This window comes from Choristoneura fumiferana, chromosome 14 (genome assembly GCF_025370935.1).
Source record: "Choristoneura fumiferana chromosome 14, NRCan_CFum_1, whole genome shotgun sequence".
NCBI classification, from domain to species: domain Eukaryota; kingdom Metazoa; phylum Arthropoda; class Insecta; order Lepidoptera; family Tortricidae; genus Choristoneura; species Choristoneura fumiferana.
Window position 1 is genome coordinate 179149 of NC_133485.1, and position 21035 is coordinate 200183.

Sequence of the window (21035 nt, forward strand, 5' to 3'; positions counted from 1 at the left end):
TCTCAAGGCTCGTTCTTTATTCCACCCCGTTACCTCGCCACGTTTGCAGGCGTCAAATTTAAAATAAGATTTAATAACCCTCCTTCGGGCAGTCGGGTAAACATCACGGGACACGACAACAATTGACCTATTCCCAAATTGACATAGGTTAATCAGATCAGATTTAGTTGAAGTTCGTTGTTTAGAGAAACTACTTCTAGAATTTGTTACAAGCTGTTGTTGTATTTAATACAAATCCATCATCTACATTGGGAAACTCTTTAAATCAACACGCTTATCAGGTCTTGGATGTTCAATATGTGTTTGAGTATATATTTATCTTTATATATAAGTATGTTTATCCGTTGCCTAGTTCCACAGTACAAGCTTTGCTTAGTTTGAGACTAGGTCAATAGGTGTGAAGTGTCCCATGATCATAAACCTCACCAAAACCTGGTTAACTAACGTACTACCTACTACCAATTTATTTTAAAAACCTAGACACCCGTAAGAGTTCATAATAATATACAGAAAATTTTAAACAAAATGTGAAACCGACTCCAAAATAACAAAAAATGGAACCGACTACAAAATCCTGAAAATAATTTACTTGCACTAGATACCTACTAGCTCGAAGTCGGTGCCTCAGAACGAGCCAGCAGGAATGGAATAATAGTCGTCTACCTCACGTACATACATACTATGGGTTTCAATCCATCCTGATGGGTCGAGCTAGTAGGTACCTAGTAAGTACTAGTAAAATATTTTCAAGGATTTTGCAGTCGGTTCCATTTTGTGTTATTTTTTTATTTTTTTGGAGTCGGTTTTACTTTTTTGTTAAAAAATTCTTTATTTCTCACTTTTTAGTGATTTGTAGCCAAAGTACATCAGATGTACTACATCTCACAACGATTCCATGAAGCCCAAACACGGCTTAGTTACGTTATTTTATAACAGAGTTCCGTTGCCTAACTTCCGGCTACAGCATCAGATCAGGTCGAAAGAATCATTAACTTAAAGCTCCTTCTTATTCGCTTATCTAGGTATATTAATAATGATAGTTTATAGACGAGCGAGCATTACTTAGATTTGACGAGTTCCAATTGGTCATCTACGGTCTTCTTCATCAGGTCCAGTTTATCAAATGATACTTTCTGAATGTAAATGCTCATTTCAATGCTAAAAATGCCAAAATCGCCGTAGGTGTGCCTATAAAATTCGAGGTTTGCCCTCGATTTCCCTAGGATCCCATCATCAGATCTTGACTTGGTGACAATGGGACCACCTCAGAAGAGTACCCTTTTGAACAAAAGAAGAATTTTGACAATCGATCCACAATTGACTGAGTAATCGGCGAACATACATAAAAAATAATAATTAAAAAAAAATACTTACATTGGAACATAGAACCTCCTCCTTTTTTGAAGTCGGTTAAAAAGAAGAAACTGACTGACTGACTTATAGATCAACGCACACCCCAAACCACTGGGCCTAGAAACTTGAAATTTGGTACAGGGATTCTTTTTATGATGTAAGTGAGCACTAAGAAAGGATTTTTAGAAATTCATCCCCTAAGTTGGTGAAATAAGGGGTGAAGTTTATATGGAATTTTCTCATTTCTGGACTTAGAAATATGAAAATGGGTGTATAAGTTTTCGATTACAAATTAAAAAATATCTATCTAGGTGAAATGTATAAAATTTCCCCTAAAGCGGTAAAATGGTAGGGTAAAGTTAGGTTGGAAATTTTCCCATTTCTGGACTTACCTAATTAGTCTGCAATTTTCAAACTATAATGCTACATTTACACCCTTGACGAAGCTTGCCAAGCGTCTACAAACTCTAACAGCCTTATTCATAAAAAGTTAGAGCCTCCTTGAAGCTCCTTGAAGGCCCGATGCTAAAAAACATGATTCATAAACGTCTGTTAGCGCTAATCAGTCGATCAAGGCTCTGCTAAAGTTAGTGGACCGTAGACCCTCCTTTATCTCTCTGCTAAGTCACAAAATGGCCGCCACAAGTTTGAACAGCTGACTTTGACTAGAGCAAAAAACCATAGGTACCGAAGATATTTATAGTGAAGGCAGGGCTACGCAGATTAAAAAAAAAACAGGAAAATTTATTTTCAGGAATTTGTATTTAAAAATCCTCTAAATTAGCAATAATAAATTAACAATAAATATGAAAAAAAAATAGGATGATTAACATAATTATGGCTTTTTGCACAACATAAACATGCGGATCGGAAATGGCGGGAAAACAAACATCTCGCTTTTTATTTTTTTTCCTGGTAATTTGCTGTCACTGCTGTCAATTATTTTTTTTAATTATCGATTATGCCATTTTTTGTCTTTGATTTGTCAAGGTGGCCAACATAACGCGTCTAATACGTCTATCAGCAGCTCAACAACTAGCAGACTGCTAGCAAGCGTTTATGAATCATACTTCTTGACAACCGTCTAACAAGCTTAATCAGTCTGCTAAGTAACAGACCGATCAAACCTCAATTAAGGATTTTTTATGAATAAGGCTGTAAGCCTTTACAAACGCTTGAATGCCATTTACACGCTTGCAAGCGCGTAAGCGTATCGCGTACCGGACAGGCAAGCACGGCACACGTGGATCTCGAAGTTGCTTCGGCTCTTGTGTTGTGCTTGAAATATTTTTATTTAAAGAAAAAGGATAAAAATTCTTCGCTAGTTCAAGCACTCATAATGGTCACTAAATATGTACATCCTAACGGCGTGAGCTCCTGAGCGACACTAAGCACGAGCCAACGTGTAAACACGTCACAAGCGCTAGCCGCAAGTTCCTTTGATCTGCGTTAAAAAACCGACACCGGCCCGGATCGGTGGCAAGCGCTGGCAAGCTCACGCAAGCCTATCCAAACGAGCCGTTTACACGCTTGTGCTTGTGAGAGCTTGCCGAAGCTTGGCAAGCGTGTAAATGTAGCATAAGATTTAAGCTGCGATGCCTTTCATTCAATATTTTACGAAGTACTGGCCGCAAAGACTCACTTTCATTAAATAAGAAGTTATGGATTCATCTGCTAAATGAAACAAGCTCGGACTTTGAAATAATTTATTGTTGTTAGGTATAAATTTATGGAAGGCGACAGATTTTCTTTTATTCAAAATTTCACTCGGTCACTTTACTACCCGTGTAGGATAGCGGCTGCTGCATCAGTGATAACGACGGAAACGCGGCAGGACGCGACAGGTCCTGCTCGGAAGGGAACCAGGAGGGCACGTCGCCGTCGGAGGGTCTCCTAGACAAGAGCGGAGGTCGGTTCGATGAGCTGACACATACACATTCGGAACTTACCGCTAAACGCACCCTGAATTGGCCGCGATACTTTTCATTCTCACAATGTAGATTTTTTACACTTACGATATTTACACGTAGATAAAATTATCTACCAACAAGACGTAATTCACAAATTATTCTTATATTTACATCATCCTATTTTATTTACATTTACGTAGACTCTTTATCTCAATACCGATATCGGACATCATCGATCACACGATTTGATCGTTAACAATTCACATATTGAATAACAGCGGCGTCGGCGTCGGGCGGCGTTGGGCGGCGTCGGGCGGCGTCGGGCGGCGTCGGGCGGCGTCGGGCGGCGTCGGGCGGCGTCGGGCGGCGTCGGGCGGCGTCGGCGGCGTCGGGCCGCGCGGACCGCGTCTACCGGCGGCGCAGCGCGGCCGCGAGCAGCAGCGCCACGCTCGCGCCAGCGGCGGGCCGTAGCGCCGGGCTCCTCGATCTTGACAGCGTCGCCGCCATCTTGTCGCCTGGAACAACAGACGCGGGTCAGTCAGCAGGGAGGAGAGGGTGGGGGTGGGGAGCGGTGGGGCGGAGGGGAGGACACTCACTGCCCTCGGAGACGTAGACGTAGATGGCGGCGGGCTCCGTGTTGGGCGCGCGACAGGAGTAGTTCCCGGAGTGTCGCGGCGCGGCGTCGCGGATGGTGAGCGCGGACTGCGTGCGCGCGCCGGGCGCCGTGCTCACGGCCACGCCGCGCGCCGCGTCGTAATTGATCATGCGCTCGTTGTGGTACCAGAACACGTACTGCGGCGGCACCGGGCTCTGTACGCACACACGCACACGTTAGCATCGCCCGGCACGACGTTTCTGACGTTTCAACGTCTGCCGAACGTCAGAGGTGAGAATATGTTTCGACGACAAATAATAATTAGCAGATTTCCATTTCGCAAAATTAAGGGCTCGCAGGTTGATCGTGTCACAGATGAGTGGCTACGCGCTCAGTTTCAGTCCTACGAATCTGATTCAACTGGCAATGCCGCCATGCCTTCCTTCCTTCGCGCTGTCATCGTTTATCCACCATTACTTCTCATATTTCTTTTTATAGAAGAGTTTGAGACCGCGGCGAGAGACTCAGTGGCGCTCTAGCCAGGCAGGCCAGGCCGCTTCGTTTTCGGCCTAAACGGCAAGCCAGCGCGTCTGGGTTGCGATCCCTAATACATCGTACGTAATCTTAGAGGTCGCTCGATGTAGGAAAATAGTAAAACAAGATTTGAAATAGAATTCCTTGAGCACATGTGAAACTTGGTGATCAGATTTTTTAGTTGATTATTTAGCCGTAGTTTGATGAAGTGATTTTCTGAAAATCCCACGGAAACGGGCGGGATATGAACCTCATTCCTAAGTATTATGTACAAAATAAAAATAAAAATACACGCAGACGAAGTTGCGGGAAAAGCTTGTGATACATACTAACAATGTTTGAGTACTAGCGTTGCATTAAGATAATATCTATACAATTTAGGAGACTATAGGTCTATTTTTACTCATTGTGTTATGTGGAAGACCATATGTGACTGTTTGTTTCTTTCTGAATAAATAAAAAAAAGATAAGATAAGATAAGAAGATAAGATAAGATACGATAATATAAAATAAGATAAAATAAGAAGATGATTTATTTGTAAAACATGAGTAAAACGGAAATTACACTGTTGTTCGCCGCATTTCGCGATCGACAGCTGCCACCGCCTTAAGGTGCGACCAAACCGCTGCTTAAAAAACGGCGACGGCACGGAATCGCAGTGACGCATCGTATACGCACCGTTTTTTTGCACGATTTAAACTCCGCTGCTTAAAATACGCAAACGGTGCGGAATCGCAGTGACGGGCCGTAAACGGCAAGACTTTTGTTCGGTAAAGTCTTGACGTTTACGGCACGTCACTGCGATTCCGTATATTAAGCAGCAGTGAGCATGCGATAAAAACGGTGCGCATACGGTGCGTCACTGCGATTCCGTGCTGTCACCGTTTTTTAAGCAGCGGTTTGGTCGCACCTTAATATGGCCGCCGCAGTAGATGGACAGACTAATGTAAAGGCGACGGTCGTTCGCCGAAGTAGTTTGAAACAAGTTCCGCGACCGCATTAGGCGAACAACAAAGTGTAATTTCCGCATAAGTTTACATAATAGTCACAGGTTTAAAATAAATAAATAAAACAAAACCTTTATTGCCTCAACTTAAAACTACACATTGTTAAATAAAAAAATAGAAAAATAAAAATAAAAAGTTGGGACAATGGATCGCCAGTCTCTGCATAATTATTATGTTGGGCTTGATTGGCTGGCGCTGGTTTTCAGACTGGTCCCAATAATTTACAATAATGTCCGTCGTGTTAAGCGGCAACTACACTGAGTCGTTCGCCGCGTGCTGCACGCGGCGACCACCGCCTATGGCCGCCGCAGTAGACGGACAGACTAATGTAAAGACGACGTTAGTACGCCGAAGTAGTTTGAAACAAATTCGGCGACCGCATTAGGTGAACGAAGCAGTGTATTTGCCGCTTTATGTTATTTTTAGGAATATAATGAGTTTAATACTGTATTTTCATTCATTTCAATTTCAGAACTGGGACAATTTTATCCAAGCACGCCAGTGAACATACCATCCAAGAATTTTTTTTTTTTTAGAAGCCTACAAACAACGCACAGAATAATTATTGAATTATAGTCGTGTAGCGATACCTATGCACATTTTCAAATTGTGTTTTTACAGTTATTACAAGGTATGGGGAGCGACCTTCTCGATGATGCAGACGAGGCTGATGGTGGAGCCGGCGTCCACGTGGTGCTCCTCGCCGCCCAGGATGAAGGCCTCGGGCACCAGCACGTGCAGCGCCACCAGCCGCGACAGCGCGCCCGCCGCCGTCGGCACCTGGCACTCGTACGTGCCGTTGTCGCGCTTCTGCACGAACTTGATCTGCAGCGTCCAGTCGTCCGAGCCCTCGCTGTGCAGCACCTGCACACACGCACACGTCACGCCGCGCCCACGCACACACGCGCACCTCCGCCCGCCCCCCCCCCCCCCCCTACCCCACCACTACCTGGAAGCGCTCGTCGTTGGTGTACATGAACAGGCCGGAGCTGATGATGTGCCAGTCGCGGCGACGCACCCAAGAGATCTGCAACACAGAATGCGCGACGTTCAGCACGAGGGTCGACCGGCGGGGGCGGGGGCGGGGCGGCGACACTCACGCCGCGCTCGCCGAGGTGCCGCACGGGGCAGTGCAGGAAGGCGGTGGCGCCGAGCTGCGCCAGCACGTCCTCGCGCGAGGCGTTGAGCACGGGCTGGCGGCGGCGCGCCTCCAGCGACGCGTACCACAGCTCGCGCCACGCCGGCGCCGAGTCCGCGCCCAGCGCCGCGTCCAGCGCGTCCGGCGCCTCCAGCGCGTCCAGCGGCACGCCCGCCGGCGCGTCCTCGGCGCCCGGCGGCGACGGCGACACCTGCCAGCTGGCGCGCTCGGCTCCTGCGCGACAACAGATGTGGGTCGAGTCAGCCGTTGACGTGTAGAGGTACGAGGTAGAGGGGGGGGCTCACGTGTGCGGGTGCGGTTGTCGGCGGGCGCGGCGACGCCGGCGCCGGCGGCCAGCGCGGCCAGCAGCGCCAGGACGCGCGCGCCGCGGCGCATGCTGCCGCGCTACAGCCGCGTCGCCTGCCGCCTCTCACTTGCACTTTCACTTCTGGGGAAGACGGTACTTAGTTAAGTATCGAAAATTGCACTGTAGCCAACGACGGTTATTATTGTTACTATTTCTTTACATCGACTCTACCGTGTGCCATTACAGTCTCTACGCTATCGTATGCATGTATCGGCTATCTCGAGAGTGGGCCGGAGTCGCGGGACCCCCCGCTGCGGTGCGGCGACATTAGCGGTTCGTCTTAAGTGGCGCGACATGAAGGGTTATCGTGGAACGTAAGGGGGGGGGCGCGTGATGGATGGCCGCGGGGTGCAGGAGCCGTTTCTGAGATTGATGTGTTTTTTACGAGCCGCGTACCTGCCCCCGGCCGATGTGATTACATTTTGAGCAATGAAATGAAACTACTATGAGCCTCCACCGACCGATGCTTTATTTTGTCGTCGGCTGCTTTCGGATTCAATTTGTAACACCACTTGGTACACAAATTGAATCCGCAATATTTTGCCCAATACAAATCAACAGAGCACCAGACCATCGCAAAAATATTCCAGCGGAAATTTTCATTCAAGTTGACGTCACGTTACGACTTGTCGCGTTACACTTGAGCATTGCTTACTCCTAAATGTTGGTACCGAAACATTCGTCTATCTCGATTAAAAATAAAAATTTTACAAGGGTATTTTATCGAACTTACTAGCGGGACTATAATATTAAGCCTTCGTCGTCGTCTGTCTCTCTGTCCGTCTATTTTAAACTTTCGTGATTTTCACGTCGAGGTATACATATAACTAGGTACCTATTTATTACTCGTGTGATTAACGTGATAAGTCTTGTTTTTGGTATTTTAAATATAGATATTATGGATTTTTTATAACAAACTACCCTGTTGTTGCTCACAACTTCATCTGCGTCCCGCGGGATGTCTACACTTTCTCGTATTAAAATATAGCCTCAGTTACTTTCTTTTAACTAATATAACAGTATAAATAATTGACCGAGCGAGCGCGAAGTGCGAGTACGACGTCTTCGCTTCAACTTGGGCAAAAATATAAATTGTTGTATTCCAGCTGTTCTCCTCTACAGGTCGCTTTCCTAAACCGATTCTCGTAAAATCTTGTGAGCAAGTTCGATAATTGTATGGAATTATCTTGTCGCTTAATTTTTTTCGATTTTTTACGAAATGGTTCCCGTGTGGTGTCGGGTTAGAATTACACCTCTCCATTTCTTCCGTGGATGTCGTAAGAGGCGACTGAGGATATAGGTTAAGGTATACCGTAGGCGACAGGCTAGCAACCTGTCACTATTGTACCGTTTTTGTCAAACTTAAAACCTAAAATTGTTTAAAGTGGCTCCGAAGCGGTAACGTTTCGTGTGCTCTGCCTACCCCATTTGGGAATACAGGCGTGATGTTTGTATGCGTGTGTGTTCCAAAATAGCTGAGCCTTATAGGAGTTGAAAATAAAAAAAACATCATATTTAAGCTTTTTTGAAACGAGACGAAACTCGCAAGGTTTTTCAGGTGTAATAAGAACTTAAATCAAATACGGTCTCGATAAGAGAAACAGTTTTTTGTTTAAGTTTTTGGGGTGACAGTGTTTACCGGCCCGGACAATACCGACATGGAAATACCGATCCTGTTTTTAGTGTACACGCACATTGAATGCAATGCCACTAAATATCAGCCCGGTATGCATCGCACCGCTGTGATCATTCTTGACCTGATAAATACCGACCAGATAATTACCGGCATGTCAATACCGACCCTGCTTTTCGTGTACACCGAATATTAATAAATTTAGTAGAAAATAATTTGGTCCTGGCGCTTCGCCGGCCGCTGCCGAGACACGCTCGCTACGCTCGCTCGGCTCGCGCATTGTTGTCACAATTGAACCTAACACAACCTAACAAAAACGGGACGGGAAAAACAAGTCGATAAATTATTGGTATTTATCAGGTCGGGAATGTTAGAGCGGTATTTATTCATAGTGGGTAGATATTGCGTGACCGGAATTTACCGCGCTGTTATTTAGAAGCCATTTGGGCTACCAAATATTAGGTCGGTATAGCTCGGCCGCTAAAGTCATGTCGCTTTTGAGTGCTCCCCAGTTTTTGCTCTGTTGTTAAAAGACGATTAGTGATTGTACAAATCGCGTTGCTATTGCTATTCGTCCGTCCATCTGTCCGTCTGTAGCTCAGGCTAGCTACTACGAAACTCGAAGTTTGTATCGTACCGTCCCTCTCGCTCTCGTATTAAATAGTAATAGTCTCAGAGGGGCCGCACAAGACGAACTTCGAGTTTCGAGTTTCGTAGTAGCCCTGCTGGTTTTACAGATAAATGGTTGGAGCTGTGGTTGACCCAAAGCCATATTTTACCTAAATAAAGCGGACCCTACCTTAAACATTGTACTATAGGTAATATCGCGTACACCGGATTGCCGCACAAAACTCACGACTGTTATCTTCGCATTGCCGCGTGCAAGTGTCCGTTAAGTGTTCCGGGTCCCGGGAGCTCCATCAGGTCCGCTTCTGCTTCGTCATATTGTGTTTTGTATCAACAGTGAATACCTTAGTTAGTTAACACGGGATGCAGAACATTAATTAGGAAACAACTTAGGTTTAACAGTTTATTTATTAACAATCACATATTTCAAATTTAAGCATTAGAAATTGGTTTTATCTTCTTTAAAAATATGTATATAAATAGGTAGGTATACCTATTTCTGACTTCTGTGAACTTTAAGGGAACATTGATTGATTCAAATGAAATTAACTAGTCCAAGACACTATCTGCCTAGCTCTTACTGTTTAAAACATAGTTTAAAAAAACTCAGCGATTAAGATAATTAATTAAGCGCTTAAAAAACAGTGCAAAGTTTCTTCATTTATGTAGTTTTTTCTAAGTCTGGGACTAGTGTTTTTAATTCACACATATTTAGAAAAAAAGGTTAAAAAACGAGTTTTTTACGCCAAAAAGTTGGCGGTAGTTTTGAACACCCAATATCTATAAAATTTACTTACGCACTTGTAATTTCACGCGTCTTGTCAGATTGCGATTTGTACAATACAGGCGCGGGCCACTTACGTACTCGTATTAATTGCCCCTGAGCGTTCACGAGATGTTTTAAATCCGAAAATCACTATTGTTGCCGCTGACTGACTCACCCACTCAGCTACTTAAAGGCGATCTAGAAACTTTAAATATGGGATCCAGCTGGGTAATTATGTGTAAACAAAAGAAAAACATCTGCGAAAGAACAAAATTTTACTTTCTGAATTTTCCATTAAATAAGTAACAAAAAAATTACTAAGTACTGCTTTAAGGAGCGACCACACCGCTGTTTAAAAAACCGTGACGGTACGGAATCGCAGTGACGCGGGCAACAGCTAGTAATTTATAAAGTAGTAAAAAATGGATAGTGACAGTCGCACTGAGTAACAAATAACACAATAGCAAAAAAAACTTTGATGCTTATATTTTGCAAGTATTCCTTAATCCCGTTAAAATTATTTTCGCAAACCCCCAACTTGTTTGATAGCGCTATCCAACAACCCTTCACACGCATCGCAAGGTAGATGAGAAAGGATAGCATCCCTACAAACCTTTTTTTGTGTTAGTTCGCCATGTTTATTATGTATGTGTATCTATGCCAAGTTACAGTAATGTAGTACTGAGGGTGTATGCAAACATGCCGGAGGCGCAGCGGTGCGGCGCGGCGCGGAGGCGGTACCGGTTGTAATTGATAAAGTTGTGTTAATATTCGAGCTAACATGAAAGAGGGCACACAGAATACACGCTACGCTTATTTCCCGCGCGGTATTCTGTGTGCCCTCTTTCATGTTAGCTCTAATAATACAACTGGTACCGCCTCCGCGCTGTGCCGCACCGCCCCGACACCGCTCTCTGTGTGTTTCAAGCTTCACAGAGAAGTTTGAAAAAGTCTAAGGTGCGTGTATGCGTATCGCGTTTGTATCAAGAGAGACGCGCGTCGAGGGTGCGGCTAAAAAACACTGTGTGCATAGGTTCTAAAAGTCCTGAGCTAAAACGCGAACAGATAGACACGACGAAAAAGGGTTGCGTTTTCGTCATTTTTATTACAGAATCCTAAAAATGTATAAATTATACTGCCCTGTTTTATATTTTGCATTTTTGATTTAAAATGGCTTATTAATTGTTACTCACCGAGAATAATTAAACGTAGGAAGGTATAAGTAATTACAATTGGCCGTATGATCAAAACATATTCATCCGTTAGTTCTTTGACTTTTTTGAAGTTTTTTGCAATCAGTAAATTGTATAACCTGTGTAATTGTTCATCTCAACTTAAGTTTCGTTAACTGTTCGTAACGTAACTAATGTAGTAACTGTGTATGATTTTACTAACTAGTAGATATAGTTACAAGTAATAAAAATAAGTAACCTAATCCAGTTCATTGTTGATTCGTTGAATATGAAGGTGACAGCGATAAAAGGGACATTTACATCGGAAAACGGTAACACTACATAATAAATAAATAACATAAAGTTGGCTTTAGCCACAGAATAAGTACTTAATAGTACAAGTACTTTAACCTTCAAAAGGTGCATTCCTATTGTCTATGCGATGGCTCTCAAATGTAAAAGGCGACCGCTGGAAAACTTTTTGAGGTCAATGACGCAACTCGCACAGAGTCAAATTATATTTTTTACAGACAATAAAACTCTAAAAGAAAGAACACTCAAGTAGTATTAAAGAGTTTCGGTATAATGTACGTTTATAGGAAGCAAATATGTGGCGGGCCGACGGCGAGCGCATGTGTGCGGTCTGCGGCCGCCGGAGAGAGGTCGGGCGCCTACATGCGAGGGCGGCAGCGGCGGCTCATCCCGGCCGCGGCTCCGGCGCGGGCACACTGCACTCCACGGGACCGGCGGGGCGCGAGGCGGGCGGCGGGCGGCGGGCGGCGGGCGGCGGGTGCTCGAGCGATCGCCGCGGCGGCCGGCGCGGAACTGCCGCGGCCGCCGCGCCGCCGCTGGCCCGGGAGCCGCAGCCGCCGCCGCGCGTTGTTCAACTATACGACTACTACGCAACAATTTAATGTACCACCAACTAAATTGGTACAAAAAAATAAATTGCCTTTTAGCTAAAAATATCTGATCATAATTATGTTTCTAGTACCAAAAATGTAACTAGCAAAGGCGATGTTTAATATCATTAAGAAAAAATAATAACGAGCTCCCGAGGCAGCGAGGTCTTATCGACTGAGAGGCGAGGGCGAGGGCGGGTGCGTGTGACGTCACTCGCGCGGAGCGGCGTGCGTCGTGCGGCGTGCGGCATGCGCTTGCGACGTGCGGCACCCGCTGATACCTCTCACTACGGTACGTAGTTACCCCAAACAAGGCAATGATTCCCAAGCATCGCACAAAGGGATGCAGAGGTGGTTTATATTTGCAGCATCCAAGATGTGGAATGACTTGCCTCCACCCCTTCGTGAAGGTATGTCCCAGCCTACCTTTAAACACAAGTTCCGAGCATTTCTTCTTATCACACAACTTGAAATCAGCTGCATATACTTATCACTAGTTGTGATCGGTGTTAGTTGTTCTCAAGGATTAGGTACATCACAAAAAGGTTTTGATTTTTCTTTGTTCTTTTACTAGGAACTCTTACATATACTTAGTTTCGCCATGCCTGTCCGTCCGTTTGTCTGACCGCGGCTAAGCTACCGACTGTCAGTACTAGAAAGCTGTAATTTAGCATGAATATACATATCAGTCACGCCGCAGTGATAGAATAAATAAAACTAGAAAAAAAATTGTTAGTTTACCTCCCATAGAAGTAAAGTAGGGGTGATTTTTTTTCTCGACCAATCCAATAGTGTGAGGCATCGTTGAATAGGTGTTTTAAAACCATTAGGAGGTTGCTAGGACGATTTTTCGATTCAGTGATCGGTTTGCGAAATAGTCAACTTTAAATTGCAAATTTTCACGAAAATCGAGCTTCCCCCCTCTAAAATCTAAACTGTAGGGTGGAAAATTTTGAAAAAATTCAGGATGGTGGTAGTAAATATATCAAATTTACAAGGAAAATTATAACGGCTAAGATTGCTTAAGAATTATTAATATTTTTTTCACGTCTCATGCTCGTAAAGTTCGTGTTTATGGTGGATCTAGGCGACATAAAATGACATAAAATGACTTCTTATGCTCTAGTGCATAAAGTAAAATCTTCGTCTAACAATAAGTAAGACCAAAGAAATCAGGTGTTAACTAAATATTTTCTTTCTTTCTTTCTGATGGTAATGGTGAAACTGAAACCACTTCTTGACAAAGTTTTTGTCAGTCATATGAAGAGCAAGTGTACAACGCGACCTCTGGCTTGACTATTGAATTTAGTTGCCATAAATATGAGAGTATTGCTGGCTGTTGATGCAGTTGAGCCTGTTGCCAGCCCAACGCTGTGGTCCAGACAGACCGAGATAAGACACCGTGCTAGGTACAGAAAGTACGGACATTCCCATGCACATCGGACAGTTTTTAACTAAACCTTATACTTTTTTTTGATGTTGGTTTTAACGTAAGATGTTGGATTTTGAAATCTCTTACCTAATAATTAATGTGGCAGTCAACCTTTAGTTAGTTGGTCGACTGGACGTAAATAATTTCGTGGTAAAGTTTGAAAAATCAAGCTTCCTTGTAAATATTTCGAAATTTTTCCTGTGATTATTTGTGCTACATATTTATTTTGAGTCTCGAAAAATCTGTGACGTGTAAGTAATGAAATTACGAGGAAAAATATCGAGCCATCTTCCAAATCAAATTTGTACGAAAAGTTACCCGTTATTATTGTTCATCAGTAGGTATACATGTACAGAGTGAGTCTTTTGTTATGTACCGAATGTAAAGTAAATAATAAATCACTGGTATGTGACATGTGAGTAGTTTTTGACCCGAGCTGGGCCCGCACGCACTACTGCTACTGGGACCTATCTATACAAATCATATCTTTTACTTATAAGAAAAGTATCTACATGCATTAGCATAGCATTAGAACGTAAAAATGTTTATTGGTGTCAATATCGACAGCCGACACCCTCTTTTTGGCGACACTCGACAAAGCGGGAGCAGGAGGGGGGGGGGGGCTCACGCCGGCACTGGTATTGGCTTACCGATTAAAATTAAAGGTAAGTTTTAGGTTGATTTATTCAAAGAAAATTGAAAAGGCAAGGGCAGGCGGCTGCCGGCCGGGCGGGCTCTTCCGGGACCGTAAAACAGAATTATTAACGAAATGCCCGTCCGGCCAATCATCATTGTAGACCAAACTTTTTAAGAACTTGATACGAACATTTTGCTCGTGCTCGTACCCATTTGGCTATCCCAGTAGCTATTTCTATCAAAATCAATGATAATAAGATCATTCCATCTAAAATAAACTTAAAATTGACCACGAGCCCAGCTCGAGATGAAACGTAAATTTATTTTCTGCAGTGCACTTGCTATAAATTTAAACACAATATACTTGTAAGAAGTAATTTTTACAATTAATAGTCATTTGGCTGTAAATAAGTTGAGCATTTTCTCTAAGTCATCATATTTTCTATTGTATTTGAAACGTATTTGTTATCAGTATAAGTTTCGTAAATTATAGCAAGAAGTAGGTACGTACAAACTGTCAAAAGTTTCGATGTTTCGTGCCTGTAACCGAAGCGGTAAGACAGGCAGGGCGGAGGAGTGGCGGCGGCCCGCCATTAAAACAATATTCATTAAAATCAGGTCTTAACTTAGGTTACGATGTGGTCTTCCCAGTAGAAAAATACTTTTTATTGTATACTTACATTAGGCATAGTGAAAATTCTGCGTTTTAATTGTTCGATTAAGTGTTGTATGTTTATGTTTTTGAAATAATTATGTACGTAAGGAAGAACATTATGTGATTTTCCCACTAAACGACTTACAGACTGGCTAAAACCAAAAAGTCGTCTGGGAAATTGCATACGTTTTTATAATAAAAATCCAAAAAATATTATAAATGTAATGGATACAAAATTCAGATCTATTGTCAAGAAGACATTAATATCTAAGGCGTATAATAAAGTTTTTTTTTTTTTTTTTATGTAGCCTGTATTACGTCCCACTGCTGGGCAAAGGCCTCCCCTTTTCTCCGCCACTCTTCCCTGTCCTGGGCATGCACCTGCCAATCGAGCTGAAAAGCGCTCAGGTCGTCCCGCCATCTCCTCTTGGGTCTGCCTCTGCTCCTATGCCCATCCCTCGGATCCCATTCGGTTACGATCCGTGCCCATCGGTCCGGGTGCATGCGGCAGACATGTCCGGCCCAGTCCCACTTCAGCTTGGCGGTCTTGACACCCACATCTGTGATACGAGTTTTAGAGCGCAGTATCGTGTTTCTGATTCGATCAGTTCTTCGAACACCCAGAATACTGCGCTCCATTGCTCGTTGGCAAACCTTGAGCCTGGACTTTTGAGCTTCAGTCAATGACCAAGTCTGTGCGCCGTAATAAAGTTAATGATTATATAATGGGCATGGATATTTGGAAATAATTCCGATCCGCATTAACGATCCCTCCAAATAGTGAACCTACTGTGTTAAAAATAAAGTTGTGTTAAATACTTGTGATGTATACATATAATTTAATAATATTGTAAATCTGTTTAAAAAAAATACTCCTCGTTGAGTTTCTTGCCGGATTCTTCTCAACAGAGGTTTTTCCGAACCGGTGGTAGATTATTTTTACATTCATAAAATTGTGTTTGTTATAGCTTAAATTGAATAAAGATATTTTGACTTTGACTTTGACTTTGACTTTATCGTATCGTAACATATGAAATTGAAATAGGAAGTGGACATTATACCTACTAAATTTTTATACATTTTAAAATTACTTAAGTATGGAGTGTGGGTCGGGTTTTAGTTTGGGGCGAAATTTGTGTCGATACCCTATGCTTATCTTAACGCTAAAAATGCCAAAATCACCATAGGTGTGCCTATAAAATTTGAGGTTTGCCCTCGATTTCTCTAGGATCCCATCACTAGATCTTGATTTGGTGACAATGGGATCACCTCAGAAGAGTACCTTTTCCAATAAAAAAGAATTTTGAAAATCGGTCTACAATTGAATGAGTAATCGGTGAACATACTTAAAAAAAAATACAAACATTGGAACACAGAACCTCCTCCTTTTTAGGGTTTCGGAGCCAAAATGGCAAAAACGGAACCCTTATAGTTTCGCCATGTCTGTCTGTCTGTCTGTTTGTCCGTCCGTCCAAGGCTCAGGGACTATCAATGCTAGAAAGCTGTAATTTTGCACGGATATATATGTAAACTATGCCGACAAAATGGTACTATAAAAAAATCAAAAAAAAAATTTTTTTTTACGGTACCTCTCATAGACGTAAAGTGGGGCTGTTTTTTTTCTCATCCAACCCTATAGTATAGGGTATCGTTGGATAGGACTTTTAAAACCATTAGTGGTTTACTAAGACGACTTTTCAATTCAGTGATTTGTTTTAAATATTCAACTTTAAAATGCAAATTTTCATGAAATCGAGCGTCCCCTCCCTCTAAAATTTAAACCGGTGGGTGGAAAAATTAACAAAAATTCAGGATGGTAGTAAGTATATCAAACATTCAAGGAGAACTATAACGGCTAAGTTTGCTTGACAATTATTAGTAGTTTAAGAGTAAATAGCAGCCTAAGTTATAAAATATACCTCAACTTGAAAGATTCCGTAAAAAATACAAAATCTTTAGAAAAATATTACTTAATTTTTTCGTTATGGCTACGGGACCCTATTTTGGGTGTGTCCGACACGCTCTTGGCCGGTTTTTTTAGATTTAATTTAGTAGGTAATAAGTCTTTAAGTTAGTAGTTAGTTTATATTAGTTAAGTTTTATATGGTATTTTTTTCTTAAATTCTTGTATTACAAAAAGAGTTATACAGTACTTAACTAACTAACTATTAATTAATTTCGTTTCAAATTAGTTAGACCCTAGCAAATGGTGTATGCATCAAAAGTAGCTAAAAGTTTTTTTTTAAATTGGGTACATAGTCGGTGTTGTCTGGCGTGTCATGGGCGTCTGACGGTCAAATAAATAAATAAATGGTCGTGTCATCGTTGGCGGTGAAGTTATCTGCCCGCGGCTCGGGTCGTCGGGTCGTCGGGTCGCGTTGTTGTGCGCTGTGCGTGTGCAAGACGCTGCAGGCTGCAACGAGGACTCACCTACCTGTATAGCGCCATGACGGGCAACCATTGTCCATTTACTCCAAATATGAAAAATATATTAATTCGTAACTACCTTATGCCCGCGACTGCGTCTGCTCGGATCTAGGTTATCGCGTGGTGGCACCCTCTACCAGAATAAAAGGTATCCTATGTTGATCCTTGGGGTTCAAATTATCTCTATACCAAATCATATGTCATCAAAATCTGTTTAGTTGTTTCGAAGTGAAAGCGTAACCGACAGCCAGACAGATAGACAAACAGAGTTATAATATTAGTAGGGATTTGATCGATAGAACGTGCCGTAATTACCTGAGCCCGGTCGCGGCGCGGCGGCGGCGCGGCGGCGGCACGGCGGCGGCGCGGCGGCGGCACGGCGGCGGCGCGCAGGTAGCACAAGTTGTCGCCGAAGCACAAACACGTCGATTCGATCAAAATAAAAATAAAAACATAAATTGTTAAGTACTCGGACCTGTGCGAAAAAGATTTGGCAGCTGTTGCACAAAGAATACAGAGCTTTATGCAAAAGGAACATGATTCATTTTTAAGTCGAAATACCTATTACGGGAGTAATTGTAATAAAATTAACTGCTTTCCAAGTTTTATAGGCTTTTTGCGGAGCGCCGCGCGGAGTGAAAAGATGCGGGGATTATTTACGAGCGTCGAGCCCGCGCCGGACCCGCGCCGTGCTCGCGCCGCGGCGAGCGCAGCACTTGTCTTGTTACCCAATCGCGAAGTTCATACTGTGGACCCTTTTCACACAAAATTAAAACGTGATATCGCATCGCATAGCCTGACAAGGAATATCGTTACGAACGCATTGTTAATCAAGTATCAAGCTAAGCCAAAAACCATAAAGCTAAGAAAATTATTTCAGAAATCGAAATAAAATACAAAATACTTACTAAAAGAAATTTGTTTTATGAAGCTCTTTAGCTCCTTGAATTTCATCTTTAAAGCTAATCAGCGTTAATTAGGTGTACCTCTGTGGGTGGACCTTTGTTTGTGTTCGCTCTATTTACTGTGAGCAATGTTTTGAGCACGCGGCGGCGGGGGGAGGGGGTGGGGACGCGCGTCACTTTCATCTGCATGGCTACTATGAAACTCGAAGTTTGTGGCGTGCGGTCTCTCTGACACTTATACTATTTAATACGAGAGCGAGAGGGACAGCACGACACGAACTTCGAGTTTCAAGTTTCGTAGTAGCCCTATGCAGATTATTTGTTTACGAACAAATAATAAACGCTTATCGCTGCCCAACAAGTTGACGGGAACACGCAGAAGGGGGGGGGGAGGTGCTATCCTCACGTAATTTCTTCTCTAAAAAGCTAAAAGGCTAAAAAGTAAAGCAAGCTACTCGGTGTCATTATGTGCAGCAGTGCGCCGCGACACGGGGGTGGGGGTGACGTAGTGGATTTGTAAATATTCAATTCGATGGTGGAATAATAACGGTGCACGTTCATCATTCAGTAAAATTTCCAGGGAGTATCACACGTCCACTGCAATTAGAATTTTGTAACCGTCTTATAAAGGGTATGACTTCAGCAAAATTAATCCAATTCAAAGCTAAATTATTAAGTAAATGAGCGTCACCATTCGCTATACGCTCTGCGTGTGCTACGCCGTAGTCAGATGCTACGTCCTAGCCATATGCTACGCCATAGTGGACGCTGCGTCCTAGCCGGGTAGTACGCCGTAGTCAGACGCTACACTTTGCCCTAATCGGGTGCTGCGCCGTAATCAGGTGGTGGTAGGATGCTGCGCCGTAATTATTGGTTATGCCCTACCGAGATGCTAAGCTGCAGCCGAGTGCTACTTACCATCCTAAGTTGTGAAAGCTGAAACATCTCCGACACACTAAGTCATAGCTGTACTCGTATATTTGTTACGCAGTTTTTTCAGAATTCCTTTTAAATTGGTTCGCGGAGCTCCATCCGTTAGGTCCCAGTGCTAACGTTCCGCCTTCCCAGCGGTGCGATGTGCGATGTTGTAAATGGGTCAAACTCAGTGAGCATCTACATACTTAACGCAGTCGGTAGGTGCCGGGCTCTGGTACGAATTTCCATAACCTCACATTAAGTTCAGCGGACGCCCGGCCCGAAATAAAACACATATCTGGTGTTATTCCAGCTTGCATTGTTCCACAAATAATACATAAATTAGAATAAATTGGGCGAAGCGGGGGCGGGGTCGTGGCGGCGCGGGGGGACGGGCACAACTTTAGTTCGTTACTATGCGGGCAACCCCGTCGGTACAAGGTTCGTTTCTACTATTCCATTATAGTTTCAATTGTCTACTGTTATTTGGCTATTTACAATTGTAAAGGATTTCTTGTGACGTACTTGAATCGCAACAGAAATATCTATTCAAGAGATGATTGGTGCAAAACACAGCGCGCGATCTGTCGGTGTTGCGGATGTCTACATGGTATAGCCAGCAGCGAGCGCGTACAGTCAAGGGCAAAGATATCGACACGGCCAAAGTTACAAAAATTGTATACCTACACGACTTTATGCACTTAACATTAAAGCCGTGTGTACATATTTTTATATGTATAAAATTAGCTTCTTTAAATGTAAGTAATTCAAGTTCATTCCAATAGGAATTAATAATGTTCTCGGAAAAGGGAGAAGCTACACTGGTACGCCGCATTCGAACAGTAGCGAGAAGACGGTGAAACATCGCTGCCGCGCCGCTGCGCGCCGCTGCCGCGCCGCCGCCGCGCGCCCGCCGCTCCGCCGCCGCTCGCTGGCGCGCGTGACGGAATGCAGCGATAAAACTTGTTCGTGTACGCGTTCTGGCCCTCCCGCCGCCATTTGCGGGCGTCCTGGTCTTCTCCCCCGGGCACAGCGTCCGTTATCGCGCGGCCGGGTGCCGCCGCGTGGCCGCCGCGCGTCGTAGATCACGCGGAGGAATGCTTGTATTAGGAGCTGCGTAAAGCGAACTTATTTTGAGGACGCGAGCCCGCGCCCGCAGCGGATTATTGAGCATCGGAATTGTTTAATAATCTACCTGAGAAGAATTGCTCTGCCGCGGTCTGCCCGCCGGCGACCGTCCTCGTGATGAACCAGAGGGTGGAAAGTAGTGGCTTGTAGTTTTTACAAGCGTTTATTTAGTTTAAACTGTCCCGTTGTCTGTCTGCCTGTGTGTCTGTCTGTCTGCAAACCTTAAAACTGTCTGCAAGTTAAATTCGACCAACTTCCAGTAAGTAGTTGGATTGACTTGAAATTTAGTATACTTACTTATGTAACTTGCGTGACAATACAATAATCTGGTAGTGACATCCTGGTAGTCCAGCCATGATCGTCTCCGCAGGACGGAACTGTTCAACGGTTAATAGCATCGACTTGAAATTTGGTATACAAACGTAGTTTGGGTGGTCTTAGCAAATGTTCACGTAAGTAAATAAGTACTGTAACCACAGTGTAACAAAATGTATGTAACTGTGTGCGCTCCGTCCGCTCCGTCCGCTCCCCGCTCCCCGCGACCCGCGACGCCTCGACCACTGTAATGATGCACTTCTTCATAACAAATACTTACCGCAGGCGATATTTCTTGTAAAAGTTTTTATCATATTTAAAGTGCTTTTTCATCTCTCCTGTTCGGAAAGTTTAATTTTCATCTCTAGGGTGGAAAGTAATTTTTTTAATTTTTCGATTAGCCACGGAGTCGAAGATAATTGAGTTACGTCAATAACGCTTTTTTTTCACGTTTCGGCATGGCCATCTAGATGCACGTCATGACCAAGGAGCTTATATATAGGTACAACACTGGAAGTTGAACGCCGAACATCCGTTTAAAACAAGAAATTTGATCTTTATTACGTCACGAACATATTCCATCTCTTTCTTTAGTTAGGTTAAGAAAGAGATGGATG

The 21035-nt window shown here is 43.5% G+C and overlaps 1 protein-coding gene across 4 annotated transcripts; it reads right to left on the reverse strand.

Moving 5' to 3' along the window:
• Positions 1 to 3045: 3045 nt before the first annotated feature.
• LOC141434645 (lachesin-like) lies at positions 3046 to 11890 on the reverse strand. 4 transcript variants are annotated; one of them, XM_074097068.1, is made up of 7 exons: positions 11779 to 11890; positions 6844 to 6986; positions 6501 to 6772; positions 6350 to 6427; positions 6046 to 6264; positions 3860 to 4073; positions 3046 to 3778 (listed from the first exon to the last, which is right to left on the reverse strand). In XM_074097068.1, the coding sequence occupies exons 2-7, from the start codon at positions 6932 to 6934 to the stop codon at positions 3672 to 3674; spliced, it is 981 nt and encodes a 326-aa protein (XP_073953169.1). In that variant the 5' UTR covers positions 6935 to 6986; positions 11779 to 11890; the 3' UTR covers positions 3046 to 3671. The 4 variants fall into 4 exon arrangements, with proteins under 4 accessions (XP_073953169.1, XP_073953167.1, XP_073953170.1 ...); XM_074097066.1 differs by having other exon boundaries at positions 11695 to 11890; XM_074097069.1 differs by lacking the exon at positions 11779 to 11890 and adding an exon at positions 7066 to 8838.
• Positions 11891 to 21035: the final 9145 nt, after the last annotated feature.